Genomic DNA, 27,771 nt, shown 5'->3' with positions numbered 1-27,771 from the left:
CACTATTGGCATATGCAACGGCCACTAGAGGCCTAAGTTGAACAAAATAGTGTAACAAGCACAATGCATTATGAAACAAAAGTAAACGCCAGAAAAGAAAAGAATAGCACAGCATTTGAATGAATTTCAAGGGGAAAAACTGTTCACTTAAGGCATTCCACTTCCGCATCATGCACCCAATTACCCCAAAAATTAACAAAATTTTAACTGTCTCACAGTGAGGATTCAAGATTGCTGTTCTTCATAGAACCATCCTTATAATGTTTTTAAGCAGCAGTAAAAAATCTCGTTCAAAACATTAATACATGCGCGATTTATTGTGACTCAAATCAAAACACACCAAACCTGAAACTCCGTTTCAAATATGTAATTTCTTGACCAAATCAGTTTTTGATATTTGGTCATTATTACACCCTCTCAAAATTCATTTAAGATTTTTTTTATGATCAACATATACCCACGCAAAATTTTGATGTAATTAAATTCCATAAAAAATGTACTGAAATGCAAAATATAAATTTTTAAAAAGTTTTCCGCCCAATTACTCCATGCCCTCAATTCCCCCTTCTAGCTTATATAGGTAATTTAACTTTAATTTGTATGGAGAAAACAAGAGGGATTCTTCTATTCTTGTTTCCTGTCGTGGTAGCAAAATTTTATCTCCTTCTTCTCAGGTCAGCGATCATTCGATTGATTTGACGAACTTTCTACTCTTCCCTATTCTGAGCTAGACTTTTCATTTCCATATACATTTTCTTCCCCATATTTGTAAAGAGTTGTTTGTCCAAATGTTTCAAACATGACTTTCGTCTAGATACTTCTTCTTCTATCATTTCCTCCATAGCCAATCATTCTCATATCCCATACATAAGATATTAATTCATCTTTCCTTTTGAAATATTCTTCAGTATGTTCCTTTCTTCCATTACATCCAATACCCTTTCATTTGACACCTTATCCACTCACCCAATTTTTGACATTCCTCTATAACACAGCATTTTCAAGGCTTTCAGTATTAATTTCTCCTCTTCTTCTAGTTTCCATGCCTCATAACTACAATACTTCACATATATGCTTTCGTCAGACTTTTCTTCATTTCTATGTTAATGCTTCCGGTTCGAAGCTTCTGTTTTTCTTCTATTGCCTTCTTCATCTGAGCTATTCTTGATTTTACATCATGTTTGCACCTAGTATCGCTCGTCATTTTACTCTCTAAGTAACAGAATTCCTGTATATCTAACACTAGGTCATCTATTTTAATCTTCGTTTTTCTTTGTGTTTCTTTCCTAGCACATTTCGAAACTTTGTTTTGCCCTTGTTGCTCTTCGTGTTAAATTTGCTGCTAGGCACTTGATGAATACTGTTTAAACCCCGCTTCTAATATTTTTCTACAAAACTACGATGTTTTCTGCAAATCTAAGTGTATATTTTCTGTCCATAAGTGTCCTAGGCCGTGAATGTCATTTGTTGCTTCTTCAATGTAGAGTTTAAACAAAATTGGTGACAATGAGTACCTTAGCGTGATCCCTTTCAAAATTGCTGTTTCTTTATTTCACAATGTACCTAAATTGTTACCTTGAATTCTTTCTACAGATTATACACGGTGTTGCAAAATACATGCAACAACGCTTAGAAGGTGATTCTGCAAGTAAAAAACAAGATAAAATTTGTTAAAAAGTGTCGAAAACGGCACGGTTTTTGCTAGCCAAAAGAGTCTGGAAATCGCCGCACAGCATGTTTAAAGAACAATAACGCAATAATAAATAAAAAATTAGCAGCGTCGAATTAGGAGAAGACGAAGGAAGCTTTATTCGACAAATACAATGGTGCAGCAATGAAGGCCCATTTAAACTGAGATGCAAGGGGAGTCTTAAAGATAGGAAGGAATCCCTATGGAAAATACAGAAAATTGAAAATTGTGTTTTACTTAATGTTGAGATCGAAATGTAGTCAGTAGAAAGCTGACTACGAATATCCACATACCCCACTACTCATAGGTCACCGTCCGACACTCGAAAAATAACTTTGCACAATTTACTAGTGTACATGGTGCGCATTGCAGTACGAAGAAGAAAATAAAACTTTTTTGCATGTCCCACTACCGCTGAGACACCACCCCAAACTGAAAAAGAAAACAGGAAATCAGGGGGAAAACGTGTTAAAGCCCCGATTTTACCACACTATTTTGCAGCACGAAAAACAAAAGTGACACAATGGCTACATGTGGTCAGGTTGTAACAAAATGGGAATACAAAAGTGTTATGGAAGTTTGGAATTTGTATGTAAGTTTGGATTGTGTACACTTCAGTAAATATAAAATTGTAAAAGATTGTATATTTTCTAGATTTGTATATTTATGTGTTGTATGATAAAAAAAAATATTAGATACATTAAATATATTGGAAGCTTAAATTATATTAAGATGGAAATTATTACTTAGTGAGAGAATAGTAAAACTAGAAGGATGTTTTGAAATGAGACAAATAATAAAGAATGATCCGAAAGGTTATTGATTATATGTTATGGCAACGATACTAATTTATATAACAGATGGAAATTACTGGATTTAAACTTAGTCTATTATTTTCAACCCATATCTGTATTTCTCGAAATCACTCGAAAAAGCTTTTATTTATGTTTTCTAAGTGGCACAAATAGATTTTAAAAATAAGAATATTAGGTATGATCCAAAAATGAATCAAAAGATTGCAACCTTGGCCAAGAATTATAGGAATGATCAAAAATGCATCAAAAGATTGCGATCTTGTCCAATAATTAGTTTCTGAATCAGAGGCCACAAAATTTTTGAACGGCCTCTAAATCAAGTTTTCCTATTTTTTAAAGAATAATCACATCATACTGAGTAAATTATTAGTTTTGGTTTAGCTACACTACATGTAGTTCTCAAAATATGGGGTGTACAAGAAAATGTTTGATTGAATGAAATATTGAATTTTGTGGATCAGGGGCTACAAAGTTTTTGAACGGCCTTTAAATCGAGTTTTCGTATTTTTTACGGAATGAGCACATCATACTGAGTTAAGTGATAGTTTGAGTTTGGCTATATTATGTGTAGTTCTCGAGATATAAGGCCTAAAAGAAAATTTTTGCCTGTAATATATTGAACCTTTTGATCCAATAAATATTTCCTTTTATGGGCCTACGACATAATTGAATGATGCTTAATCTGATGTTAAGTTTTGTGTCTTTCTTTTATAGGGCTTATTTTATGTGATGAGTACGAAGAAGTGTACAATGGAATGTGGAGCTACAATGGATTACTTACAGCAGGAGCGATTGGAAGCATCTTTTTTAAATTCAGTTGGTGTTCATTTATAACGGCAGTGGGTGGCTCTGCAATGGCCACAATTATGTACAGCTGTACAATAACCATGATGAGAGGGGTAAAACTGTGTTCTTATTCTTAATATATGTTAGTGGTATCAATTCTTAATATATATTAATATCTTCAGTGAGTTCATCCTACTATTTTTTTTTAATTTAGTGAATAACAAAAACAATGCAGAATATCCAAAATTTGAACACCAATCAATTATGATCGTAAACTGCGCACCCAAAGAAAAGTTTGAAAACACTTACTATTTAAAAGCATTTTGCGGATACTATCTGGTAATAGCGTGCTCATATATCATCAACGAGGTTTCAAGCTTCTAAGTGCACATCCTTTCATGGTCAACCCATATGAAGTAATCCAATTAGGGTTGATAGATCATCTTTAATTTTCAAATATAGATATTACTACTTTTAGATATTTTTTTAAAAAAACTACCACTTTCAAATATAGATATTATTACTTTATTATTTTAGGTATTACTACCATCAATTACCTATTGCTCCGTCAAAGTTAAATGATCAGAAACATTCCAGGCCCGAACCTTATCTATGTTGAAAGTTTGATCGAGATCGGTCGTTTGGTTCAAGATTTATTGTTTTATTTTTTTTTATAATTCCCCCTCATCCCCCTCCTCTGAGTTCTACCGTCAAAGTGAATAGCTAAAAGAACACCCCCAGGCCAGAACCGCATCCACGTCAGAGATTTGATCGATATCATTTGGGCGGTTCAAGAGATTAACTGTCACAAACATAGTCACTTTCAATTTTATAATATAGAAGATTATCACATTTATTTCCATTAAAAAACTGATTCTTAAACGTATTCCTTGCCTGTGTGTAAATTCAGTCATATTTTAAAATTATTTCAGTAGTTGCTAAGAAAACAAATGTTATACTATGTTACAGAAAAGATATTACACGTGACGTTCGTTCCATTGCTTGTGAGTTTTCAAATTAGAATTCCAGGACCGACAATTTAACGAACATGAATCATCGTTCCAGCTATCAGCCACTAAAATAGTAAATATACTTAATTAATTTTTACTTGGTTATAAAGGGTGTCCGAGAAATAGGGACGAATATTAAAGTGCTATAAAACTAATATAAAATATATTGAAAAAATTATAAACACATTGAGTAACTTCTCCCACTTATGTATACATACACATTAGGTAATTTTCTCACATTTATATATGAAAAATTGTATCCGACATATGACCACCCAAGAGTTCATTGACACTAAATCGCAATTTTGAATCGTGATCTATAAATAATGATTTCGAAGCTATGACTATTAAATGTTTAATAAATATTATACAACAATGGATTGAAGTATCTAGGAAACATCTTTTAAAAAAATAAATATTAAATCATCGTTATCGGCACGCATAATCAAGGTACCGTATAATGTTTTGGTTCAAGTGAACATGTAAGTAGGTTTAAACAGAATAGATAGTAACATATAAGGTACGAAATTTAAAATGTAAAATGTAAATTTAAAACATATGAAATTTTACTGTTATTTTGACAACTGTGTAATATACCGGTATTTGATTATTAATGTTATTTGTATCTTCCGCAGCGACTCAGTGGTATAGAACTTATCTTTGTGAAAAATGTTTTATGTTCGATTCTAGGCAGACCTATATCGTGAACAGTAAGACCGAGGGGCTCAGATAATTCCTTTTTGGAGGTAGGGGACTAACTTCAGTTTACTTCAAGGTATATGAAATAATAGGTAGCTCCAGTTCGCGTTTAGCATTCTGATTGGCTCCCTGTCCGTGATGTCTTGTGGATGAGAAACAGTATACCAACTAGCGTAATTGCGTATGTAGTATTTCACTTGTTCTCTGGAACGATACCTCGCGATACCCAAGGATACTATAAAATAGAGGATCTGACCATATGCATCTTCATCCTATTAGGTACTGACAAGTAAGGGATCATATGGTTGTCGCGCAAATCAGATACAGACATACGCCATCTGATTGAGCATGAAAAGATATGAGGAACACAGAAATTTAAGGTGGTAAGGGCCACAGGGAGCGGAGCGAGGAAAGAGGAAACTTTGAATGTCGGCAAAATTGAAGAAAGTCAGGAATGACGGGAAAAGTTAATTTCGTGCAAACGGGGAAAGAAAGTCAACCAAAAGAAAGAAACTAAATATAACAAGGGCATCAAGGACGAAGAAAGATCATAATCAGGGTTGCCATCCGGACCGCAGTGTTGCCAGCGCTGCATAACATTGATATGGAAGGTATACCACAGTATAGCAATTCATACACAAGGAAAAATATTAGTAATACAAAAGACAATTGAAAAGACTCTGTACACGTGCGTTAAAAGGTTTAACGATAGTCGTGAGTGAATAATGTACATGAGGGAGGACAAATATAGACATGAAAGTGAAGAGGGTACACATGATAACACAGAAACGAAAGAGTTTGGGAGCATCGTTCACGTACCGCAACGACGCATTCCTATATGATTATGCCGGTGATTGGGATGGACGGTACTTTGCTTCCACACATGTATGTTCTTGTTTCGGAACCCAATAGTAACTTTCCAGCGCGCATGGTCGCTGAATTTCCCAATGTGAAAGCATATGCAAGCAGATCAGCGAATATGACCAAACAGGATTTGCAAATCTTCCTGGAAGAAGTTTTGTGGCCCGATCTTCAGGGCAAGGATCGTGTTTTGGTTTTGGTTGACTCCTGGACTCCAAACAAGGATGACACTCTTTACAACATGACAGTTCCTGACAGTGTTTAGTTCTAGTGTTGTAAAAAAACGTTTTTTTTCTGTGAAGTTTTCAATAAAAAACATCGTTCTTTTTCATGTTTTTTTCAAATATCTGTTTTTTTTTCTGGCAACTATTATTTATTGATTTATGTTGCAGATTATTGAAATAATCGACAGAACTTGAATCGAAGCTCTCGTAACTTACAAATAGTTTGTTTCTTTGTGCCGTGTGATTATTCCATTCGGACCCAGGTCATTTTTGGGGTTTCCTACATTTTCATTTAGTGGCTTATTACTCAAAAACCATTCATTCGATTGATATGGCTAAGGCCTTGTTTTTTAGAAAATAGATGTGGCTATCTTTTGGTGTAAGTTGCATTACAGTATTGCAAACGGGTGGGAAATTATTGAGGGAAATGTAGGGGTGAAAATTTACAAAAAATTTCCTAACCGAATTTCAAATTTTTTTTGTATCTAGCACCACTGCTGCTATATGGGTTCAAGTCACCTAAAAAATCTTTGGTGTGTTGACAAGGTACAGTGAAATCCTGAAGTCACTGGCTTCCATTCAGAGAGGGAAAGAAAAAAATCTCTGTCATCATACACATGAAATTTTGACGCTTTTTACGCTTCAGAAGCAAAAATCAACAGATATGCCGGGGCTACAGCTTCTCTAATTATCCTATTGAAACTTTTTATGGTACGTTTTGTAGGGCAAAGTGGAAGCTTTCAGGTAGTGGTATGTTTGTTTCAATGTAGCCAGCAAGAGGGTAATGATAGAGAGGAAAAGGGAAAATTTCCGAATTTTTCACCTAAAATCGGGAATTAATTGTTTTGGCTGGAAATACTGCCATCAGACAGGCGAAAACTATCTGAAAATAAACGTTAGTACTCCAAGAATATATTATATAAGTATCATGGCGACATCTAACAAAGTAAGCATGAAATTAAGAAAATATATCTCATTCTACCTCAGAAATTCACCATTTTCTTACCATTTCCAGACATGGTTTATTATAAATCTCCACTTTACTTCCCCTAATTATTCTAGTGAAACTTTTTATGGTGCGCTGTGTAGGCTAAGGACGAGGCTTTTAGACACTGGTACATTTGTTCGAGTGTAGCCAACAAGATGGAAATAATAGAAACAAAAAAGGGATTTTTTTTTCAAAATTTGCCCCTAAAATCTGGAATTAATTTTTTTGCAGCTGGCAACACTGCTATCAGACTCACACAAACTATCTTGAAATAAGATTTGGTATCCTTATAATATATCCTACAAGTATTGTGACGATATCTAATAAAGCAAGCATATCAATAAAAAATATCTGATTCTACCTTTAAAAAATCACAGTTATCTTTCCAATTAGAGAACAAGGTCTAGTGTAAACCTCAACTGTACTTCCCCTAATTATCCTACTGAAACATTCTATAGTGTGTTGTGTAGGGCAAAGACGAGACTTCCAGGTACTTGTACGTTTGTTCCGGTGTAGCGAACAAGAGAGAAATAATAGAGACAAAACAGATAATTTTCCCAAAATTTCCCCCTAAAATCTGGAATTAAAATTTTCTGTAGCTGGCAACACTGCTACCACACAGACACAAACTATCTTAAATTAAACATTGGTACACCACTAATGTATCCTACAAGTATTATGGCGATATTTAAGGAACAAAGCTTCTAATTACCAAAAATATATTACGGTAAACAGAAAAGTTGGGAAAAACTAGAATAATCAAGGGTTACAACCTAAATATGAATTTTTCGTGCGCCCCCTAATTACCCCATTGTAACGATCTGTACTTGCGTTTATTAAGTAGGGACAAATGTTCGATTGGCGTAGGTTGACTTGCACTCGAACGTATAGGTACGTATTAATAAACAAAAATTTCGATTTTTTGACCAAATTTAGGGAAATTTTAATTTTCCTAATTGGCAACACTGCGCGCAAATCCGTCCGATTGATGTCAACAGTTAGGTATTCATCCGAGGTATCTACCTGGCAAGTCTTAAGGAGGTCTTTCTACAACGAAGGAAGCTACAGGGGAAAAAAGAAGTAAAGGAAATTTGAAATTAGAAAATTCTCGAATTTTTGACTGACGTGAAATTTGAGAAGGAAATTCGACACCAGAAGAAAAAGAAATTAATATGGTAAACTATGGTCCAACCATATTTGGCGAGAATAATATCCCGATATCTTAATTAGTGTCCATACAGGAGCGGATTAAAAAAGCGACATGCCCGTGTGTGCCACTTTGGCCACCTGAGCCACCGAGTGTACATTTGATTACATTTTTTTGACTACTAACCCGTGTTGTTCTTGTAGTTATAGTCTCTAATAATAATATGGTTGTTGTATACAATAACATTATAAGGAAAAATTTTCTTTCTTTTTTACATCTTAGTTCCAACACTGTTGGTGAGAAATGCAGGGTGTTTCAAAATGAATACCGGGCTTTTAAGTCTTCATAGTACTTATTACATTTTACGTACAATTATTAGCGATGCATCAAGTAAAAGAGCACCTCAAACAGTCTTTGCTACAAGTGTTTGATGTGAGGTTCATTCGTCACACGGCACACATCTAGTCGATAGGCGAGAAAGGCCCATAAACTTTCCGCCGTATCATACAAAACACATTCAATTTAGGGGAGTCTCGTTTCAACTGTACCATCTTCTGAGGATTTGCTGACGGCCAGATGCAAACATTATAAGTGTTCACATTAGCTCTTAGGTGAAATGTCGATTTATCATTGAAGACGACACAATCCAGAAAATCTTCATCGTTATGCAGCAATATTTCATTTGCGAAATTGGCACGTAAACCGTTAGGCTCGGTTCAGACGTGCAGAAAAGTCTGTTGCGGGCCCGCAACAGACTCGCAGCAGGCTCGTGCGGGCGTCTCAGCCCAACCACTTCACATAGACATAGAAAACAGCTCATTTTATTTTCAGCTGCAGTTAAATGAAGATAGAAATTGAAAGAAGAAAACGTGCTGTTTTTGTACACTTAGCCAGTAAAATCCTAAGGAAGAAACAGAGACGATACTGGGTTCATCCGTACGTAAGCTCACGACTGCTTAAAGGTGAATTTTCTTCCATGTTTATTGACTTGCGCAATGACGAAGAAGAGTTCTTTAATTATTTTTGCATGAACATCACTTCATTTGATAAACTTTTATCGAAAATGAGTGATAAAATTAAAGCAGAAGATACTTTCATGAGACTAGCGATACCACCAATTGAAATATTGGCTGTTACATTAATGAGTTGATTTTGAGTCTAACGTTCCGTTCAGCAGCGAGGCTATATGAGACTTGGTCCTACTGATTAACGTGGAATCCGAACCATATGAGGTCCCGACGGGAATTGAACCAGCGCCTCCCACGCCAAAGGCGTGTACGCTAACCGCTTAGCCACGGAGGAGCTCTGGCTGTTACATTAAGGTAAGTTAATTATGTTAACTAATTATCATTTGTAAGAGCACAGAAAGTTAAACATTCGGAGACCTATTCATAGACATTTTCAAATGTTATTAGGGGCCACTGGCATAGTTTAGATTTTTTGACATAGTTGGTGGCTTTAAATTTAAAAAAATTAGACATTTTTTTTAGACTTCCCGAATATCCCGCTCAAGAGGGGGCGTTTCAATAATAGTAAAATTTCCCTTTATTTATTCAAAAATTACCGAATGTGAGGATTCGCTTCAGTTAGAGATATAAAATTCGCCATGTAAACTCATAATAAAAATAATGGAGCACAGGTTTCAGCGTCTTTGAAAATTTTCTCTTGAAGGGGAGATAGGAAATTTCTATAATTGTGGGGTCTGGTTGCTCAGTGATAGAGTGTCCACCTCTGGTTCGATCCCAGCTTGCGTCAAGTGGGCTTTGTGGTGCGAGAAGCACCGTGTGCGTGAGCTTTCTCGGGGTTCTCCCGTTTCCTTCCACTTTATTCATTGCACCATTTCATTCATTTATCATCATCATTTCCTTTAGCCTACCCGGTATAAGCGTGCGACGTAAAACTCAAGGATTTCATTTCATTCCTATAGTAGACATTTCCCGTTATATATTGAGAAAGCGTTCGATATGAGAACTCGCTTAGATTGGAGATGTGAAATTCTTAATGTAAACTCTTAAATAAAAATAACGGATTTAGTGTTTCCGAATAATCCATTTCTAAGGTGAGAAAAAGGAAACATTTTTATAAGTGTGACATTTAACGATAGAAGGTTTTGAGGAAATCCCCAATACGTGTAGCACACCACAAGGAGGCAATGCAGCAAACGGAAGCAGAAACAGATGGGCTGATTATTTCGTAAGCGACATAGGTAGAGTTAGTTCTATAGCAAGATAAGTTTAAGTTAGTTCTATAGTTGTTTAAGTTGTTCTTTATGTATATACAAAAACATTCAGTTGTTATCTCTAGAATAGCAACGACGTGCACAATATTATGAATTGTACGAGAAACACAAATATTTATGTTACATCTCGAGCATGCTTTTTATTTTTTAACCACATGAGTGCCCTGATGTTCAACAATTTTCGTGTTAACTCTGTTTTTTTAATAGTACATTAACAAATAAAGACAACAATTGTCAGCCGAAAAACGATGTTTTTTTCTTTCTTTTCTGTTCTGCTATTATGTTGATGGTTGTTTTGGACTTCAGCGTCCTTTATGAGCACAGAGGCTATATAATACGTGACCTTGACCTAAAGTATAATGCAACGTACGTTATAAACAGTCGGTTCATTCCGGAGTGAGTGACAAGAAATCTTATCAAAGAAACTGTATTAACAATAAAGGCTTGTTCTCCAAGCGTATTTGTTTATTGTTATCACAAAAAAGTATTCATAGCCTCGCTGCTGGAAAGGGACGCTCGACAAAAATCAAGTGTAAATACTACACGAATATTAGATTTTTACATTGAAAAGTAATAATAATACATACCAATGCTGTTTTTTTCTTCTGTTTTTTCATTAAATTTCTCACATAAGGTTTCACACACCTTATTCCATGCATCCCGGTTTTTTTTTTTTCTATCTCTATACATTTCGCACTTTAAATTCCATATCTCGTGATATTTTTGTATTTCGTTAATGAATAGTTCTTCATTCATTTCTTCGCTTTCCATTTCTGCGGGCGCGGGAAAGTCTGCACGTGTGGCTTGCCTCATTGCCAGCAATGGTTTTCCGACCCGCAACACGTGTGCGGACTCGCTGCGAGCCAGCAGTCCCCGCAACTCAATTTTCGCCCGCTGCGGGCCCGCAGCAGAGTCGTGCGGGAAAGTCTGCACGTGTGGCATGAATGATAAGAACCAATGTATTTATGGCTCGCGCGGGTCCGCAAAAGAGACGTTTGTCAAGTCAAAATCGCCACTTACTAATAATTAAATGAAAAATATACTAATCGTTAGTACGACGTTAGTACTGGTTAGTACTCCAAGCACAACGTTAGTACTCACACCCATATAAAGTTATTAACGAATTAAAGTGGCGATATTCACTTGACGTCAAGCCAGAATCGCCACTTTTGTAAATCTTCTCCAAATTATACAAAAGTGGTGTCAATCGTTAGTACTACGTTAGTACTGGTTAGTACTCCAAGCACAACGTTAGCACTCACACCCATATAAAGTTATTAACGAATTAAAGTGGCGATATTCACTTGACGTTAAGCCAGAATCGCCACTTTTGTATAAATCTTCTCCAAATTATACAAAAGTAGTGTCAATTGTTAGCACTACGTTAGTGCTGGTTAGTACTCCAAGCACAACGTTAGTACTCACACCCATATAAAGTTATTAACGAATTAAAGTAGCGATATTCACTTGACGTCAAGCCAGAATTGCCTCTTTTGTAAATATTCTCCAAAATATACAAAAGTAGTGTCAATCGTTAGTACTATGTTAGTACTGGTTAGTACTCCAAGCACAACGTTAGTACTCACACCCATATAAAGTTATTAACGAATTAAAGTAGCGATATTCACTTGACGTCAAGCCAGAATTGCCACTTTTGTAAATATTCTCCAAAATATACAAAAGTGGTGTCAATCGTTAGTACTTCGTTAGTACTGGTTAGTACTCCAAGCACAACGTTAGTACTCACACCCATATAAAGTTATTAACGAATTAAAGTGGCGATATTCACTTGACGTCAAGCCAAAATCACCACTTTTGTAAATCTTCTCCAAATTATACAAAAGTAGTGTCAATCGTTAGTACTACGTTAGTACTGGTTAGTACTCCAAGTACAACGTTAGTACGCACACCCGTATAAAGTTATTAACGAATTAAAGTGGCGATATTCACTTGACGTCAAGCCAGAATCGCCACTTTTATAAATCTTCTCCAAATTATACAAAAGTAGTGTCAATCGTTAGTACTACGTTAGTACTGGTTAGTACTGTAAGCCCAACGTTAGTACTCACACCCATCTAAAGTTATTAACTAATTAAAGTGGAGATAATCACTTTACGTCAAGCCAAAATCGCCACTTTTGTAAATATTCTCCAAATTATACAAAAGTAGTGTCAATAGTTAGTACTACGTTAGTACTGGTTAGTACTCCAAGCACAACGATAGTACTCACACCCATATAAAGTTATTAACGAATTAAAGTAGCGATATTCACTTGACGTCAAGCCAGAATTGCCTCTTTTGTAAATATTCTCCAAAATATACAAAAGTAGTGTCAATCGTTAGTACTACGTTAGTACTGGTTAGTACTAAAAGCACAACGTTAGTTCTCACACCCATATAAAGTTATTAACGAATTAAAGTAGCGATATTCACTTGACGTCAAGCCAGAATTGCCTCTTTTGTAAATATTCTCCAAAATATACAAAAGTGGTGTCAATCGTTAGTACTTCGTTAGTACTGGTTAGTACTCCAAGCACTAAGTTAGTACACGCACTCATGTAAAGTTATTAACTAATTAAAGTGGCGATATTCACTTGACATCAAGCCAGAGTTGCCACTTTTCTAAATATTGACCAAAGTATACAAAAGTGGTGTCAATTGTTAGTACTTTCATAGTACTGGTTAGTACTGCAAGCACAACGTTAGTACTATCACCCATGTAAAGTTATTAAGTGATTAAATTGGCGATATTCACTTGACGTCAAGCCAGAATTGCCAATTTTGTAAATATTGTCCAGGATATACAAAAGTAGTGTCAATCGTTAGTACTTCGTTAGTACTGGTTAGTACTACAAGCACTAAATTAGTACTCGCACCCATATAAAGTTGTTAACGAATTAAAGTGGCGATATTCACTTGATGTCAAGCCAGAATCGCCACTTTTGTAAATATTCTCTAGGGATGCACGCGAGACGCGAGATGCAAATGCGAGACGAGACACGAGACGAGACTGAAAATTTTATGCGAGACGCAAGACGAGACTAAACCATGCGAGACGAGACGCGAGACGAGACTCGGTTAAGTCTCGCACGAGAAGTCTCGCGAGACTTCTCGCAGTCTCGCAACATTTATGAATTACATGTAATTATATATTTAGTGATTTTACATTTATTGAATATTCTAAGTTGAGCGTTAATGCCTCCAGGAACAAAAAAGTGATTGGGGCAATAGATATTTTATGAGATTTATTATTATTCAAGGTTGATTTTCAGAATAAAAGCCTTCTTTAGTTTCTAAACATCATTAAAAAAGAAAAGCTTTGTAAATTGGAAATTTATTACAACAACATGGATTTAGGACTTTATTTTGCGACACAAACACATACACGCGGGCGCGCACGAATACATGAACTTCTGTTTTTTGGTCTGAAAAGCGAATAAGACTCCCTATTGCTGCAAAATGCGATATTTCTGTTGTTTCTGTCTTTTTCACGTTACTACTAGCGATTTATGTTGGGGGATGGCGGGGAAGTCCCCTCTCGTCAAAGTTTATCCCGGGTCCGGCTCGCAGAAATAACATATTTTTACATGGAACAAGTATTTTCTTTCTATATATTTATCAAAAACATCCCCCTCCAGTTCGGAAGTTTAATTCAAACACTGGTTTGGTAGGATGGCCCTATAGGTTTGATTCGAGATGGTAGGAATGGCCCTATATCTGTCAGTAATTTTATTTTCTAGATCTGGCAACACTATATAAGTTGAAAGCGAAAGTTGATAAAATGCGATAATGCAACATTGCTACAAGCACGAACGAACCAAAAAAAAAAAAAAAAAATTGGATCGTATTGTGTTGTGAGGAGTTCTTTTGTTGTCTACAAGCTCTTTTGGTGGTATAAAAACATCTTTATAATGGAAAATCACCCTTCAAGGAAACGACCAAAACGTGTAAGTGTTGATAGTGGCGACGATGTTTTAGAAGAGCCAAATATTGCTGGAGACCTCTAAGCTGGAAAACAATGTTGGATCCAGCAACAATTTATGCTGGTTTTGTTGTAAATTATGCTATTAACCCTTTGGGGATCCCATGGTACAATCTGTACCACACGGGGTGTTTCATGGTACATTGCGTTATAACTCTCCTATTTCAGCTTTTTCGTCCGGTTTTTTTTTTTTTTCAAGTAAAGAGGCATTGTAGAAGACCTTACGTATGGTTTCACACCTTCCTGCGTCGAGACATAGGAGGTGATGACGTCATAATTCTAAAATATATATTTTCTTTTAATATTGCGGGGCCGGTCTATGTTCATTATTTTTTGGCGGGCTTATTTTTACACGTAGAAGATTGAAATTTTGCACAAACATTCATTCCACTGAGTAGTATTTACCAGATTTTTTTCAGATTTCTGCGTTAAAATAATGGGGGATCCAGAGGGTCAAAAAGTTGAAAAAAGGGATATTTTTACCAAAAAATCCCGTTTTTCCTCATTTTCCCGCCTTAGATACATTATGGAGAAAAGTGAATGGTACCGCCTGAAAGGTAGTTCTATTCTGAAGAGAATGATGTGCAAACCATGATCCTAGGGTAATTAGGGATGTCTCAGGGAATGTTTAAAAATTTCCCTCTGCATACGGGAATATGGGACATTGTCGGTATATATTTTTTTGGGCGGGATTACTTTTGCACCTGGAAAATTGGAATTGTGCATAAACATTCAGCCCACCTAGTAGTATTTATCAGATTTTTTTAGATCTCTGCGTTAAAACATGGGGGTCCAGAGGGGCTAAAAGTTGAAAAAAAGGATATTTAGACCAAAAACCCCTTTTTTCGGGATTTTCCCGCCTTAGATACACGATGGAGACATGTGAGTCATACCGCCTGAAAGGCAGTTCTAAGCTGAAGAGAATGATGGGCGAAACATGACCCTAGGGTAATTAGGGATGTCTCAGGAAATTTTTTACCTGAGATCATGGTGTTTTACGGTAATTTCGGGCATGGTGGGAATTCCTGATAAAATTTCTTCCGCCCGTACTATTCAAGATAGAAACTTGAAATTTGGCACACACATTTAGTATACTAAGTACTATTTATCAGATTTTTTTAGATGGGTTACGTTCACACAGAGCCGCTCCAGAAAGGCCCAAAGTGCGAGAAAAAATTCCCTCCGTAATTTTCCCTTTGACATCATTTTTCCCGCTCCTGGTATATGTTATGAGCATGCAAGTGGTACCATTTGAAAGCCAGCTTCATTCTGAAGAGAATGAGGTATGAACCATGATCCGAGGATAAATAGTGACGATGCAGTAGCTGCTTGACTGAAAGTCTAAAAAATAGCCCAAAAAGCCGGGTACCGGAAAGGGTTAATTTGACGAAAATTAATGATCCAGGAATTCCAGCACAACTTTTCTTTTAATTTGGAGCGGAGGGGACACAAGTTCGGATACCATGTTGAACTTTAGGTTCCGTCTCCTTAGGATGTTATGAACATTCATCCCATGGAAAGCAATGGCAAACCACCAAGGATTCAGCTTGCCAAGGGACTTTTAGGTCAAATACCTGCCTTCGGACAGAATATCACATCATCATTCATTAACAGCCATAGAATAACACATTGCAAAATTTTGACCCGAATATATGCGAGACTGCGAGACCATGCGAGAAAGTCTCGCGCGAGACGCGAGACGAGACTCAAAATTTTATGCGAGACGCGAGACGAGACTTCACATTTGCGAGACGAGACGAGACGCGAGACGAGACCAATATTTGAGGCTGCGAGACGAGACGAGACTTTTCCATTTCTCGTCTCGTCTCGTCTCGCGTGCATCCCTAATCTTCTCCAAATTATACAAAAGTAGTGTCAATCGTTAGTACTACGTTAGTACTGGTTAGTACTCCAAGTACAACGTTAGTACGCACACCCATATAAAGTTATTAACGAATTAAAGTGGCGATATTCCTTTGACGTCAAGCCAGAATTGCCACTTTTCTAAATATGTCTCGAAATGTTTCCTCCACATTTCTTGATCTTCAGCTTCCTCTTTCAACTCCCAATACGTTCTTCCGTTTCTTAAATCTTCGACCAGTTGCAATCTTCTTCTTCCTACTCCTCTCATTCCTTCCATGTTTCCCTCTATGGCGTTTCTTACATACAGTTTCTTCGCAAGATATGTCCAATGTAATTAGTCTTCCTACGATGGATGTAGATTAAAAGCGTATTTGTTTATCTGATACCCGCAGAAATAAAAGGCTTTTTTATACCTATTAAAAGTATTAAAAATATACAAAACGCTGGAATGAAACTAAAAATTAATGACAATCGAGACTGGTAAAGTAGGGGTATGGACACAGTTATAATATGGAAAAATTGAGACATTAGATTTTAGCTATTTACTTAAACACGTCCAAGAATCAGATTCATCGCATATTAGGATTAACAATCACATATACAGGTAATATCATGGTTAGTACTTCTTTACTTTTTCTTAGTATTACATATATTAACGTTAGTGCTTCATTTCTACACTTGAAATTGAGGGGCGTTGAAAGACAAAGTTAACCCACAATTTCAAATTTTTGAGCAAAAGGAGGAAAATAAGAATTAACCTATAAGAAAAGAAATCCATAGTGGAATTATTATTATTATTATTATTATTATTATTATTATTATTATTATTATTATTATTATTATTATTATTATTATTATTATTATTGCAGTGACCAAGAATCTGTTCTTCTGGAAAATGCTATTCCTATCAGCACAAAATATCCAAACTTATTATTAATGTACTATACACCCCACGGACACTGCAAAATGTACTACGCACCAGCGTTAGTGCTATCCAAGGATCTTATAATATAGAGGATCTGAAGTTACCTATCTTTATCCCCCTAACTCGATATGGCCAAAAAAACATCAGAGATTCGCTACTTGGGTCCTCTTACTTCTTCTTACTTCCTCTTGTTTCCTCAAAAGTTGGTGGCCAGAACATTTGGAATGTTAATAACATCGTTATTTACATAAGCAATAATGTTCACATTAGAGCAGTTATCTGCAGGAACGTAACTGCAAAGATTCGCTTAGTTAGATTGCCAAATTTAGTAATTTTGTCCCTATGTCTCGGCTCACTTAACGTTTATACATGATAATAGAAATACGAATAATGGCGTTATTAACCTGGCAATATAATTCAAATTTGAGTAGTTTTCAGCAGAACGGTAGGCAAACTTATATTATTCAATTTTGTGATTTTTAAGATTATGTTCCTGTTACCTTGACATCAAGTTGACAGGGTAATTTGAAACATGAATAACGGCGTTATTTACCTACAGTAACGTTCAAATTCGAGCACTTTTTAACAGGAACATAGAAGTAAATCTTCACGTAGTCAGATTATCAAATTTAGTAAATTTGCTCTTACATTTCGGCTCACTTAACACAAATACTGAAAATAGAAACTACAACAACAACGTTGTTTATCTAGCAGCAACGTCTAAATTCGAGCAGTTTGTGTGGAGAGCAAAACAAATACGATTTGCAAAGTCAGATTGACAATTTAGTATGCGAAATGTATAGAGATAGAAATAAAAAAAAAAAAAAAAAAAAAAAAAAAACGGGATGCATGGAATAAGGTGTGTGAAACCTTATGTGAGAAATTTAATGAAAAAACAGGAGAAAAAAACAGCATTGGTATGTATTATTATTACTTTTCAATGTAAAAATCTAATATTCGTGTAGTATTTACACTTGATTTTTGTCGAGCGTCCCTTTCCAGCAGCGAGGCTATGAATACTTTTTTGCAGTGATTTATTTGTGGATTTTGTAGAAGGGGGGAATATTTATGAAAGATTGTGTTCCGTATAACAGAACAGCTATAAAGTCAGGTTGGGACAACGTTATTTTTAAACCTACCTACTTTGAAATTATAGTACTAGTTTCAGGGAGTCCCCAAGTTCATACTTTTTTTTCATTTTTTTCAAAAAACAATTTTATGATAAATATTGGTGGGGATGTTAGATAAAATTTGGTTAGGTAGATGATATTACATGTTACTTGCCTTTCTACTTTTCGTCCTACTGCTGAGAACAAGTGGGCAGCATCCAGCAAAAGCCCTATAGTTACATTGCAACCTGCATAGCTTGTCATAACAAGTATCACACTCCTACGTAAAACTGTTTTGTTATGAGAAGTAATTCTTTAGTCCATTCTTATTAATTGAAGACGAAATTCATCGCCCGAACAGTAAATACTAAAATAGTTAAGAGTTTACTTTTTGCAGAACAGTGATAGGTGCACATACACTTGAATCTAATTTTATTAAATAGTAGGGAAAAGACGGTACTAAATGTCATTCTTCATACCATAAATAATTTTTAGTACCAGTCGAATTAATAGTACTGTCACACCGTACCTCACTTTAGAATAGTGAAGCAATAGGAGATTGGTTTAAATCGGATACCGGCTTTTTCCCAGTTGATTTGTCGGTAGCAGCATGATGTCCACTTTTTATCCAGCTAATGACATACTTTTCTGCATTGAAAGAAGTCTCGTAATGTCTGGTAGATTCGATTTTTTATATTTTTTTATTTTATTTTATTTATTTATTTATTTTATTATTTTATTTTATTTTTTTTTTTTTTTTTACATATAAACTGTTTCTAGCGTCAGTGTGCTGTAAGTTTAAGCTGGAAAAGCCTCTTCCACAGCATGCAGAAGAAACTAGAAGAACAATGATTTCATGTTAAGATTTTGTAGATTTTGTCCAATATTAGTTCTCTCGCAATGCTGCAGAATTTTGGCTATATTATCAGAGGTTTTTTTTTTTTTTTTTTAATTTTCATTAGTCCTTTGTCGCCGTATAACATTCTTTCAGACAATTCTTCTGGCTACTTGCATTGTAGCAAAACCTCGACCCTACTGAACGTTTCGTTAGGAAAGCAAGACCGTATGTTATCTGCTAGACCCTGACAGAATTGCAATCTTATTTGCTGGTATTTCTCAAGAGAACTGTCTAAGGGTTTTACAAGTGGGACTCCACAAAACTGACCAGTTTCTCCAAACTGACGTTGTAATTCTTCCATGAACATGCCATCCTTATCTTGCAACGCTTCCAGTACACGTACAGTTGTTTCAATTTTGCTTATTGCTGTACAGTACAAGGGTTGCTGACCTCTCTTGTAGAAACAGGCTAAGGACATCTAGAGGTTCCAGCATATCTCCGATCATGGACACTTCAAAAACAAAATTCCACTTAGTGAAATTTTGCAGGCCCGCAAATATTACACGCTGCTCAAAACTTCTCTGCCAATTTGTAGAAGCTTCTCGAAAGTGTTCCACTAGCGCAGGGTACGATTTCCACAATGCTTCTACTGAACGGTAACCACCGTATATCAAAAACTGTATTAATATTATAGAAGAGAATACCTAGTTCTTCTGATATTAATTCGACTTCTCGTGTTCTACGGGGACATTGGGTAAACACCGTGTAATCGCTCTAGTAGCGTAGCCAGGATGTGTGTTTGGGGGGAAGGCCCTAATGCTGTTATAGGTACGGTACATATAGAAAAATTACAAACAAAAATATATAAACATAAAAATTTATAAAAAAAATTACAAACATCAAAGTACGAAAGTACATTGTCGGACCTCTTTGGGGGGGCCCGGTCCCTCTGCCCCCCTTCCCTATGCCACTGCGCTCTACAAAGTGTTGAAAATGAACCATATCTGAAATCATATTAACAACGTTGTGAACAACCAGTTCCATCTTCTGACTCATGTAGTAAAACAAGAGTAAATTGGTGTCTAGTTCTCACTGCAGTAAAGAGACAGTATCATTTATTTCGCGTTGCATATTACTGGTACTCTCAGAAAACTGTCATAAGTCTTTCCCGTAATATCGTTTTGGAAAGATTCATACGTTCACATAATCACGGAATCACAAACCTCTCTGCCTGTTATTGCCTGTAACTCAAATAATCCTAAAATTGTATTGATACATACGCGATTAACTACAGTACGGATATACATAATGAGAACAGATTTATGAGACACAGTGGAGGATTCATCCACTATTACCTCGAAGGGTTCAACGGAACGCGCAAGGTACTCGGCCAGTTTGCTTTCATTTCTGTCGCTAAAAGTCAATAATATTTGCACATGTAACATACGAGTAAAGAACTTGTCCGAGGCCCATTAAATTTATTTCTTGCAATTTAATAAGACGTGGGAGCACCGTAAACGATAGGCGATTTTGGGCAATAACGTAGGTAGTCATAAATATCGTAGTTGTCTTTTTAACACGAACTTAATTCACAATTTTCCACCTGTCTTCTGCATTTGCCATTGAAACCTATACTTCTTCCGTATCCCTTTGTTCACATATCAACATGTGAACATTTCTTGTGTGCAATAGACTTTTCGTGGTCAAAAATTTTATAAAATCAGATTGTATAGCCTAAGAAAGGGGGAAAATATCTTCCCAGGCTGGGAAGACTAAATTAAATCTAGAGACAGGGAAGTCAAAACTTAGAAGGGGGGAAATTCCCAGGCTTCCCTGGCTACAAATTAATCCCTGCTTTTTTGTGATAACAATAAACAAATACGCTTGGAGAACAAGCCTTTATTGTTAATACAGTTTCTTTGATAAGATTTCTTGTCACTCACTCCGGAATGAACCGACTGTTTATAACGTACGTTGCATTATACTTTAGGTCAAGGTCACGTATTATATAGCCTCTGTGCTCATAAAGGACGCTGAAGTCCAAAACAACCATCAACATAATAGCAGAACAGAAAAGAAAGAAAAAAACATCGTTTTTCGGCTGACAATTGTTGTCTTTATTTGTTAATGTACTATTAAAAAAATAGAGTTAACACGAAAATTGTTGAACATCAGGGCACTCATGTGGTTAAAAAATAAAAAGCATGCTCGAGATGTAACATAAATATTTGTGTTTCTCGTACAATTCATAATATTGTGCACGTCGTTGCTATTCTAGAGATAACAACTGAATGTTTTTGTATATACATAAAGAACAACTTAAACAACTATAGAACTAACTTAAACTTATCTTGCTATAGAACTAACTCTACCTATGTCGCTTACGAAATAATCAGCCCATCTGTTTCTGCTTCCGTTTGCTGCATTGCCTCCTTGTGGTGTGCTACACGTATTGGGGATTTCCTCAAAACCTTCTATCGTTAAATGTCACAATTATAAAAATGTTTCCTTTTTCTCACCTTAGAAATGGATTATTCGGAAACACTAAATCCGTTATTTTTATTTAAGAGTTTACATTAAGAATTTCACATCTCCAATCTAAGCGAGTTCTCATATCGAACGCTTTCTCAATATATAACGGGAAATGTCTACTATAGGAATGAAATGAAATCCTTGAGTTTTACGTCGCACGCTTATACCGGGTAGGCTAAAGGAAATGATGATGATAAATGAATGAAATGGTGCAATGAATAAAGTGGAAGGAAACGGGAGAACCCCGAGAAAGCTCACGCACACGGTGCTTCTCGCACCACAAAGCCCACTTGACGCAAGCTGGGATCGAACCAGAGGTGGACACTCTATCACTGAGCAACCAGACCCCACAATTATAGAAATTTCCTATCTCCCCTTCAAGAGAAAATTTTCAAAGACGCTGAAACCTGTGCTCCATTATTTTTATTATGAGTTTACATGGCGAATTTTATATCTCTAACTGAAGCGAATCCTCACATTCGGTAATTTTTGAATAAATAAAGGGAAATTTTACTATTATTGAAACGCCCCCTCTTGAGCGGGATATTCGGGAAGTCTAAAAAAAATGTCTAATTTTTTTAAATTTAAAGCCACCAACTATGTCAAAAAATCTAAACTATGCCAGTGGCCCCTAATAACATTTGAAAATGTCTATGAATAGGTCTCCGAATGTTTAACTTTCTGTGCTCTTACAAATGATAATTAGTTAACATAATTAACTTACCTTAATGTAACAGCCAGAGCTCCTCCGTGGCTAAGCGGTTAGCGTACACGCCTTTGGCGTGGGAGGCGCTGGTTCAATTCCCGTCGGGACCTCATATGGTTCGGATTCCACGTTAATCAGTAGGACCAAGTCTCATATAGCCTCGCTGCTGAACGGAACGTTAGACTCAAAATCAACTCATTAATGTAACAGCCAATATTTCAATTGGTGGTATCGCTAGTCTCATGAAAGTATCTTCTGCTTTAATTTTATCACTCATTTTCGATAAAAGTTTATCAAATGAAGTGATGTTCATGCAAAAATAATTAAAGAACTCTTCTTCGTCATTGCGCAAGTCAATAAACATGGAAGAAAATTCACCTTTAAGCAGTCGTGAGCTTACGTACGGATGAACCCAGTATCGTCTCTGTTTCTTCCTTAGGATTTTACTGGCTAAGTGTACAAAAACAGCACGTTTTCTTCTTTCAATTTCTATCTTCATTTAACTGCAGCTGAAAATAAAATGAGCTGTTTTCTATGTCTATGTGAAGTGGTTGGGCTGAGACGCCCGCACGAGCCTGCTGCGAGTCTGTTGCGGGCCCGCAACAGACTTTTCTGCACGTCTGAACCGAGCCTAACGGTTTACGTGCCAATTTCGCAAATGAAATATTGCTGCATAACGATGAAGATTTTCTGGATTGTGTCGTCTTCAATGATAAATCGACATTTCACCTAAGAGCTAATGTGAACACTTATAATGTTTGCATCTGGCCGTCAGCAAATCCTCAGAAGATGGTACAGTTGAAACGAGACTCCCCTAAATTGAATGTGTTTTGTATGATACGGCGGAAAGTTTATGGGCCTTTCTCGCCTATCGACTAGATGTGTGCCGTGTGACGAATGAACCTCACATCAAACACTTGTAGCAAAGACTGTTTGAGGTGCTCTTTTACTTGATGCATCGCTAATAATTGTACGTAAAATGTAATAAGTACTATGAAGACTTAAAAGCCCGGTATTCATTTTGAAACACCCTGCATTTCTCACCAACAGTGTTGGAACTAAGATGTAAAAAAGAAAGAAAATTTTTCCTTATAATGTTATTGTATACAACAACCATATTATTATTAGAGACTATAACTACAAGAACAACACGGGTTAGTAGTCAAAAAAATGTAATCAAATGTACACTCGGTGGCTCAGGTGGCCAAAGTGGCACACACGGGCATGTCGCTTTTTTAATCCGCTCCTGTATGGACACTAATTAAGATATCGGGATATTATTCTCGCCAAATATGGTTGGACCATAGTTTACCATATTAATTTCTTTTTCTTCTGGTGTCGAATTTCCTTCTCAAATTTCACGTCAGTCAAAAATTCGAGAATTTTCTAATTTCAAATTTCCTTTACTTCTTTTTTCCCCTGTAGCTTCCTTCGTTGTAGAAAGACCTCCTTAAGACTTGCCAGGTAGATACCTCGGATGAATACCTAACTGTTGACATCAATCGGACGGATTTGCGCGCAGTGTTGCCAATTAGGAAAATTAAAATTTCCCTAAATTTGGTCAAAAAATCGAAATTTTTGTTTATTAATACGTACCTATACGTTCGAGTGCAAGTCAACCTACGCCAATCGAACATTTGTCCCTACTTAATAAACGCAAGTACAGATCGTTACAATGGGGTAATTAGGGGGCGCACGAAAAATTCATATTTAGGTTGTAACCCTTGATTATTCTAGTTTTTCCCAACTTTTCTGTTTACCGTAATATATTTTTGGTAATTAGAAGCTTTGTTCCTTAAATATCGCCATAATACTTGTAGGATACATTAGTGGTGTACCAATGTTTAATTTAAGATAGTTTGTGTCTGTGTGGTAGCAGTGTTGCCAGCTACAGAAAATTTTAATTCCAGATTTTAGGGGGAAATTTTGGGAAAATTATCTGTTTTGTCTCTATTATTTCTCTCTTGTTCGCTACACCGGAACAAACGTACAAGTACCTGGAAGTCTCGTCTTTGCCCTACACAACACACTATAGAATGTTTCAGTAGGATAATTAGGGGAAGTACAGTTGAGGTTTACACTAGACCTTGTTCTCTAATTGGAAAGATAACTGTGATTTTTTAAAGGTAGAATCAGATATTTTTTATTGATATGCTTGCTTTATTAGATATCGTCACAATACTTGTAGGATATATTATAAGGATACCAAATCTTATTTCAAGATAGTTTGTGTGAGTCTGATAGCAGTGTTGCCAGCTGCAAAAAAATTAATTCCAGATTTTAGGGGCAAATTTTGAAAAAAAAATCCCTTTTTTGTTTCTATTATTTCCATCTTGTTGGCTACACTCGAACAAATGTACCAGTGTCTAAAAGCCTCGTCCTTAGCCTACACAGCGCACCATAAAAAGTTTCACTAGAATAATTAGGGGAAGTAAAGTGGAGATTTATAATAAACCATGTCTGGAAATGGTAAGAAAATGGTGAATTTCTGAGGTAGAATGAGATATATTTTCTTAATTTCATGCTTACTTTGTTAGATGTCGCCATGATACTTATATAATATATTCTTGGAGTACTAACGTTTATTTTCAGATAGTTTTCGCCTGTCTGATGGCAGTATTTCCAGCCAAAACAATTAATTCCCGATTTTAGGTGAAAAATTCGGAAATTTTCCCTTTTCCTCTCTATCATTACCCTCTTGCTGGCTACATTGAAACAAACATACCACTACCTGAAAGCTTCCACTTTGCCCTACAAAACGTACCATAAAAAGTTTCAATAGGATAATTAGAGAAGCTGTAGCCCCGGCATATCTGTTGATTTTTGCTTCTGAAGCGTAAAAAGCGTCAAAATTTCATGTGTATGATGACAGAGATTTTTTTCTTTCCCTCTCTGAATGGAAGCCAGTGACTTCAGGATTTCACTGTACCTTGTCAACACACCAAAGATTTTTTTAGGTGACTTGAACCCATATAGCAGCAGTGGTGCTAGATACAAAAAAATTTGAAATTCGGTTAGGAATTTTTTTGTAAATTTTCACCCCTACATTTCCCTCAATAATTTCCCACCCGTTTGCAATACTGTAATGCAACTTACACCAAAAGATAGCCACATCTATTTTCTAAAAAACAAGGCCTTAGCCATATCAATCGAATGAATGGTTTTTGAGTAATAAGCCACTAAATGAAAATGTAGGAAACCCCAAAAATGACCTGGGTCCGAATGGAATAATCACACGGCACAAAGAAACAAACTATTTGTAAGTTACGAGAGCTTCGATTCAAGTTCTGTCGATTATTTCAATAATCTGCAACATAAATCAATAAATAATAGTTGCCAGAAAAAAAACAGATATTTGAAAAAAACATGAAAAAGAACGATGTTTTTTATTGAAAACTTCACAGAAAAAAAAACGTTTTTTTACAACACTAGAACTAAACACTGTCAGGAACTGTCATGTTGTAAAGAGTGTCATCCTTGTTTGGAGTCCAGGAGTCAACCAAAACCAAAACACGATCCTTACCCTGAAGATCGGGCCACAAAACTTCTTCCAGGAAGATTTGCAAATCCTGTTTGGTCATATTCGCTGATCTGCTTGCATATGCTTTCACATTGGGAAATTCAGCGACCATGCGCGCTGGAAAGTTACTATTGGGTTCCGAAACAAGAACATACATGTGTGGAAGCAAAGTACCGTCCATCCCAATCACCGGCATAATCATATAGGAATGCGTCGTTGTGGTACGTGAACGATGCTCCCAAACTCTTTCGTTTCTGTGTTATCATGTGTACCCTCTTCACTTTCATGTCTATATTTGTCCTCCCTCATGTACATTATTCACTCACGACTATCGTTAAACCTTTTAACGCACGTGGTGTACAGAGTCTTTTCAATTGTCTTTTGTATTACTAATATTTTTCCTTGTGTATGAATTGCTACACTGTGGTATACCTTCCATATCAATGTTATGCAGCGCTGGCAACACTGCGGTCCGGATGGCAACCCTGATTATGATCTTTCTTCGTCCTTGATGCCCTTGTTATATTTAGTTTCTTTCTTTTGGTTGACTTTCTTTTCCCGTTTGCACGAAATTAACTTTTCCCGTCATTCCTGACTTTCTTCAATTTTGCCGACATTCAAAGTTTCCTCTTTCCTCGCTCCGCTCCCTGTGGCCCTTACAACCTTAAATTTCTGTGTTCCTCATATCTTTTCATGCTCAATCAGATGGCGTATGTCTGTATCTGATTTGCGCGACAACCATATGGTCTCTTACTTGTCAGTACCTAATAGGATGAAGATGCATATGGTCAGATCCTCTATTTTATAGTATCCTTGGGTATCGCGAGGTATCGTTCCAGAGAACAAGTGAAATACTACATACGCAATTACGCTAGTTGGTATACTGTTTCTCATCCACAAGACATCACGGACAGGGAGCCAATCAGAATGCTAAACGCGAACTGGAGCTACCTATTATTTCATATACCTTGAAGTAAACTGAAGTTAGTCCCCTACCTCCAAAAAAGAATTATCTGAGCCCCTCGGTCTTACTGTTCACGATATAGGTCTGCCTAGAATCGAACATAAAACATTTCTCACAAAGATAAGTTCTATACCACTGAGTCGCTGCGGAAGATACAAATAACATTAATAATCAAATACCGGTATATTACACAGTTGTCAAAATAACAGTAAAATTTCATATGTTTTAAATTTACATTTTACATTTTAAATTTCGTACCTTATATGTTACTATCTATTCTGTTTAAACCTACTTACATGTTCACTTGAACCAAAACATTATACGGTACCTTGATTATGCGTGCCGATAACGATGATTTAATATTTATTTTTTTAAAAGATGTTTCCTAGATACTTCAATCCATTGTTGTATAATATTTATTAAACATTTAATAGTCATAGCTTCGAAATCATTATTTATAGATCACGATTCAAAATTGCGATTTAGTGTCAATGAACTCCAGTATAGTAAAACGGAAATGTGCGACTTGGAATTTAAAACTAAACCTTCAAAAATGTTTCATTCTTAGTATGTCTTTGAAGAAAAATAAAATTTATCACAGATATTGTATTAATAACAGCCCTATCGAAAGAGTTGTGAAGAAAAATAAATTTTATCACAGATATTGTAATTATAACAGCCCTATCGAAAGAGTTGTGACATATTTGTATAAAGACCTCGGAACATTATTTAATGAGAAACAATCTTACATTCGTTGATCACATCACTCTTACTGTGAAGAGTGCTATGAGAATTCTGGGTATTTTTTACAGATTTACTGAAATTCGCCATCTTAAATCACTCAGTATTTTCTTCAAAGCTTTTGTATCTCCT

The 27,771-nt window shown here is 36.0% G+C and overlaps 1 protein-coding gene across 1 annotated transcript in view; it reads left to right on the top strand.

The window, feature by feature from the left end:
• The window catches only part of LOC145671887 (urea transporter 1-like), a 174,208-nt gene that overhangs the window by 136,050 nt on the left and 10,387 nt on the right, over positions 1-27,771 (top strand). The window contains exon 3 of the mRNA XM_081741110.1: positions 3,220-3,404. Within this exon, the coding sequence (XP_081597236.1) occupies positions 3,220-3,404 (185 nt within the window). The remainder of the gene's footprint in view (positions 1-3,219; positions 3,405-27,771) is intronic.

The sequence above is a fragment of the Thermobia domestica genome, chromosome 15, assembly GCF_964235325.1.
Source record: "Thermobia domestica chromosome 15, izTheDome1.hap1.1, whole genome shotgun sequence".
In the NCBI taxonomy this organism is placed as follows: domain Eukaryota; kingdom Metazoa; phylum Arthropoda; class Insecta; order Zygentoma; family Lepismatidae; genus Thermobia; species Thermobia domestica.
Note: the sequence above shows the minus strand (reverse complement) of the source record. Positions and strands in the feature narration are given on the sequence as shown.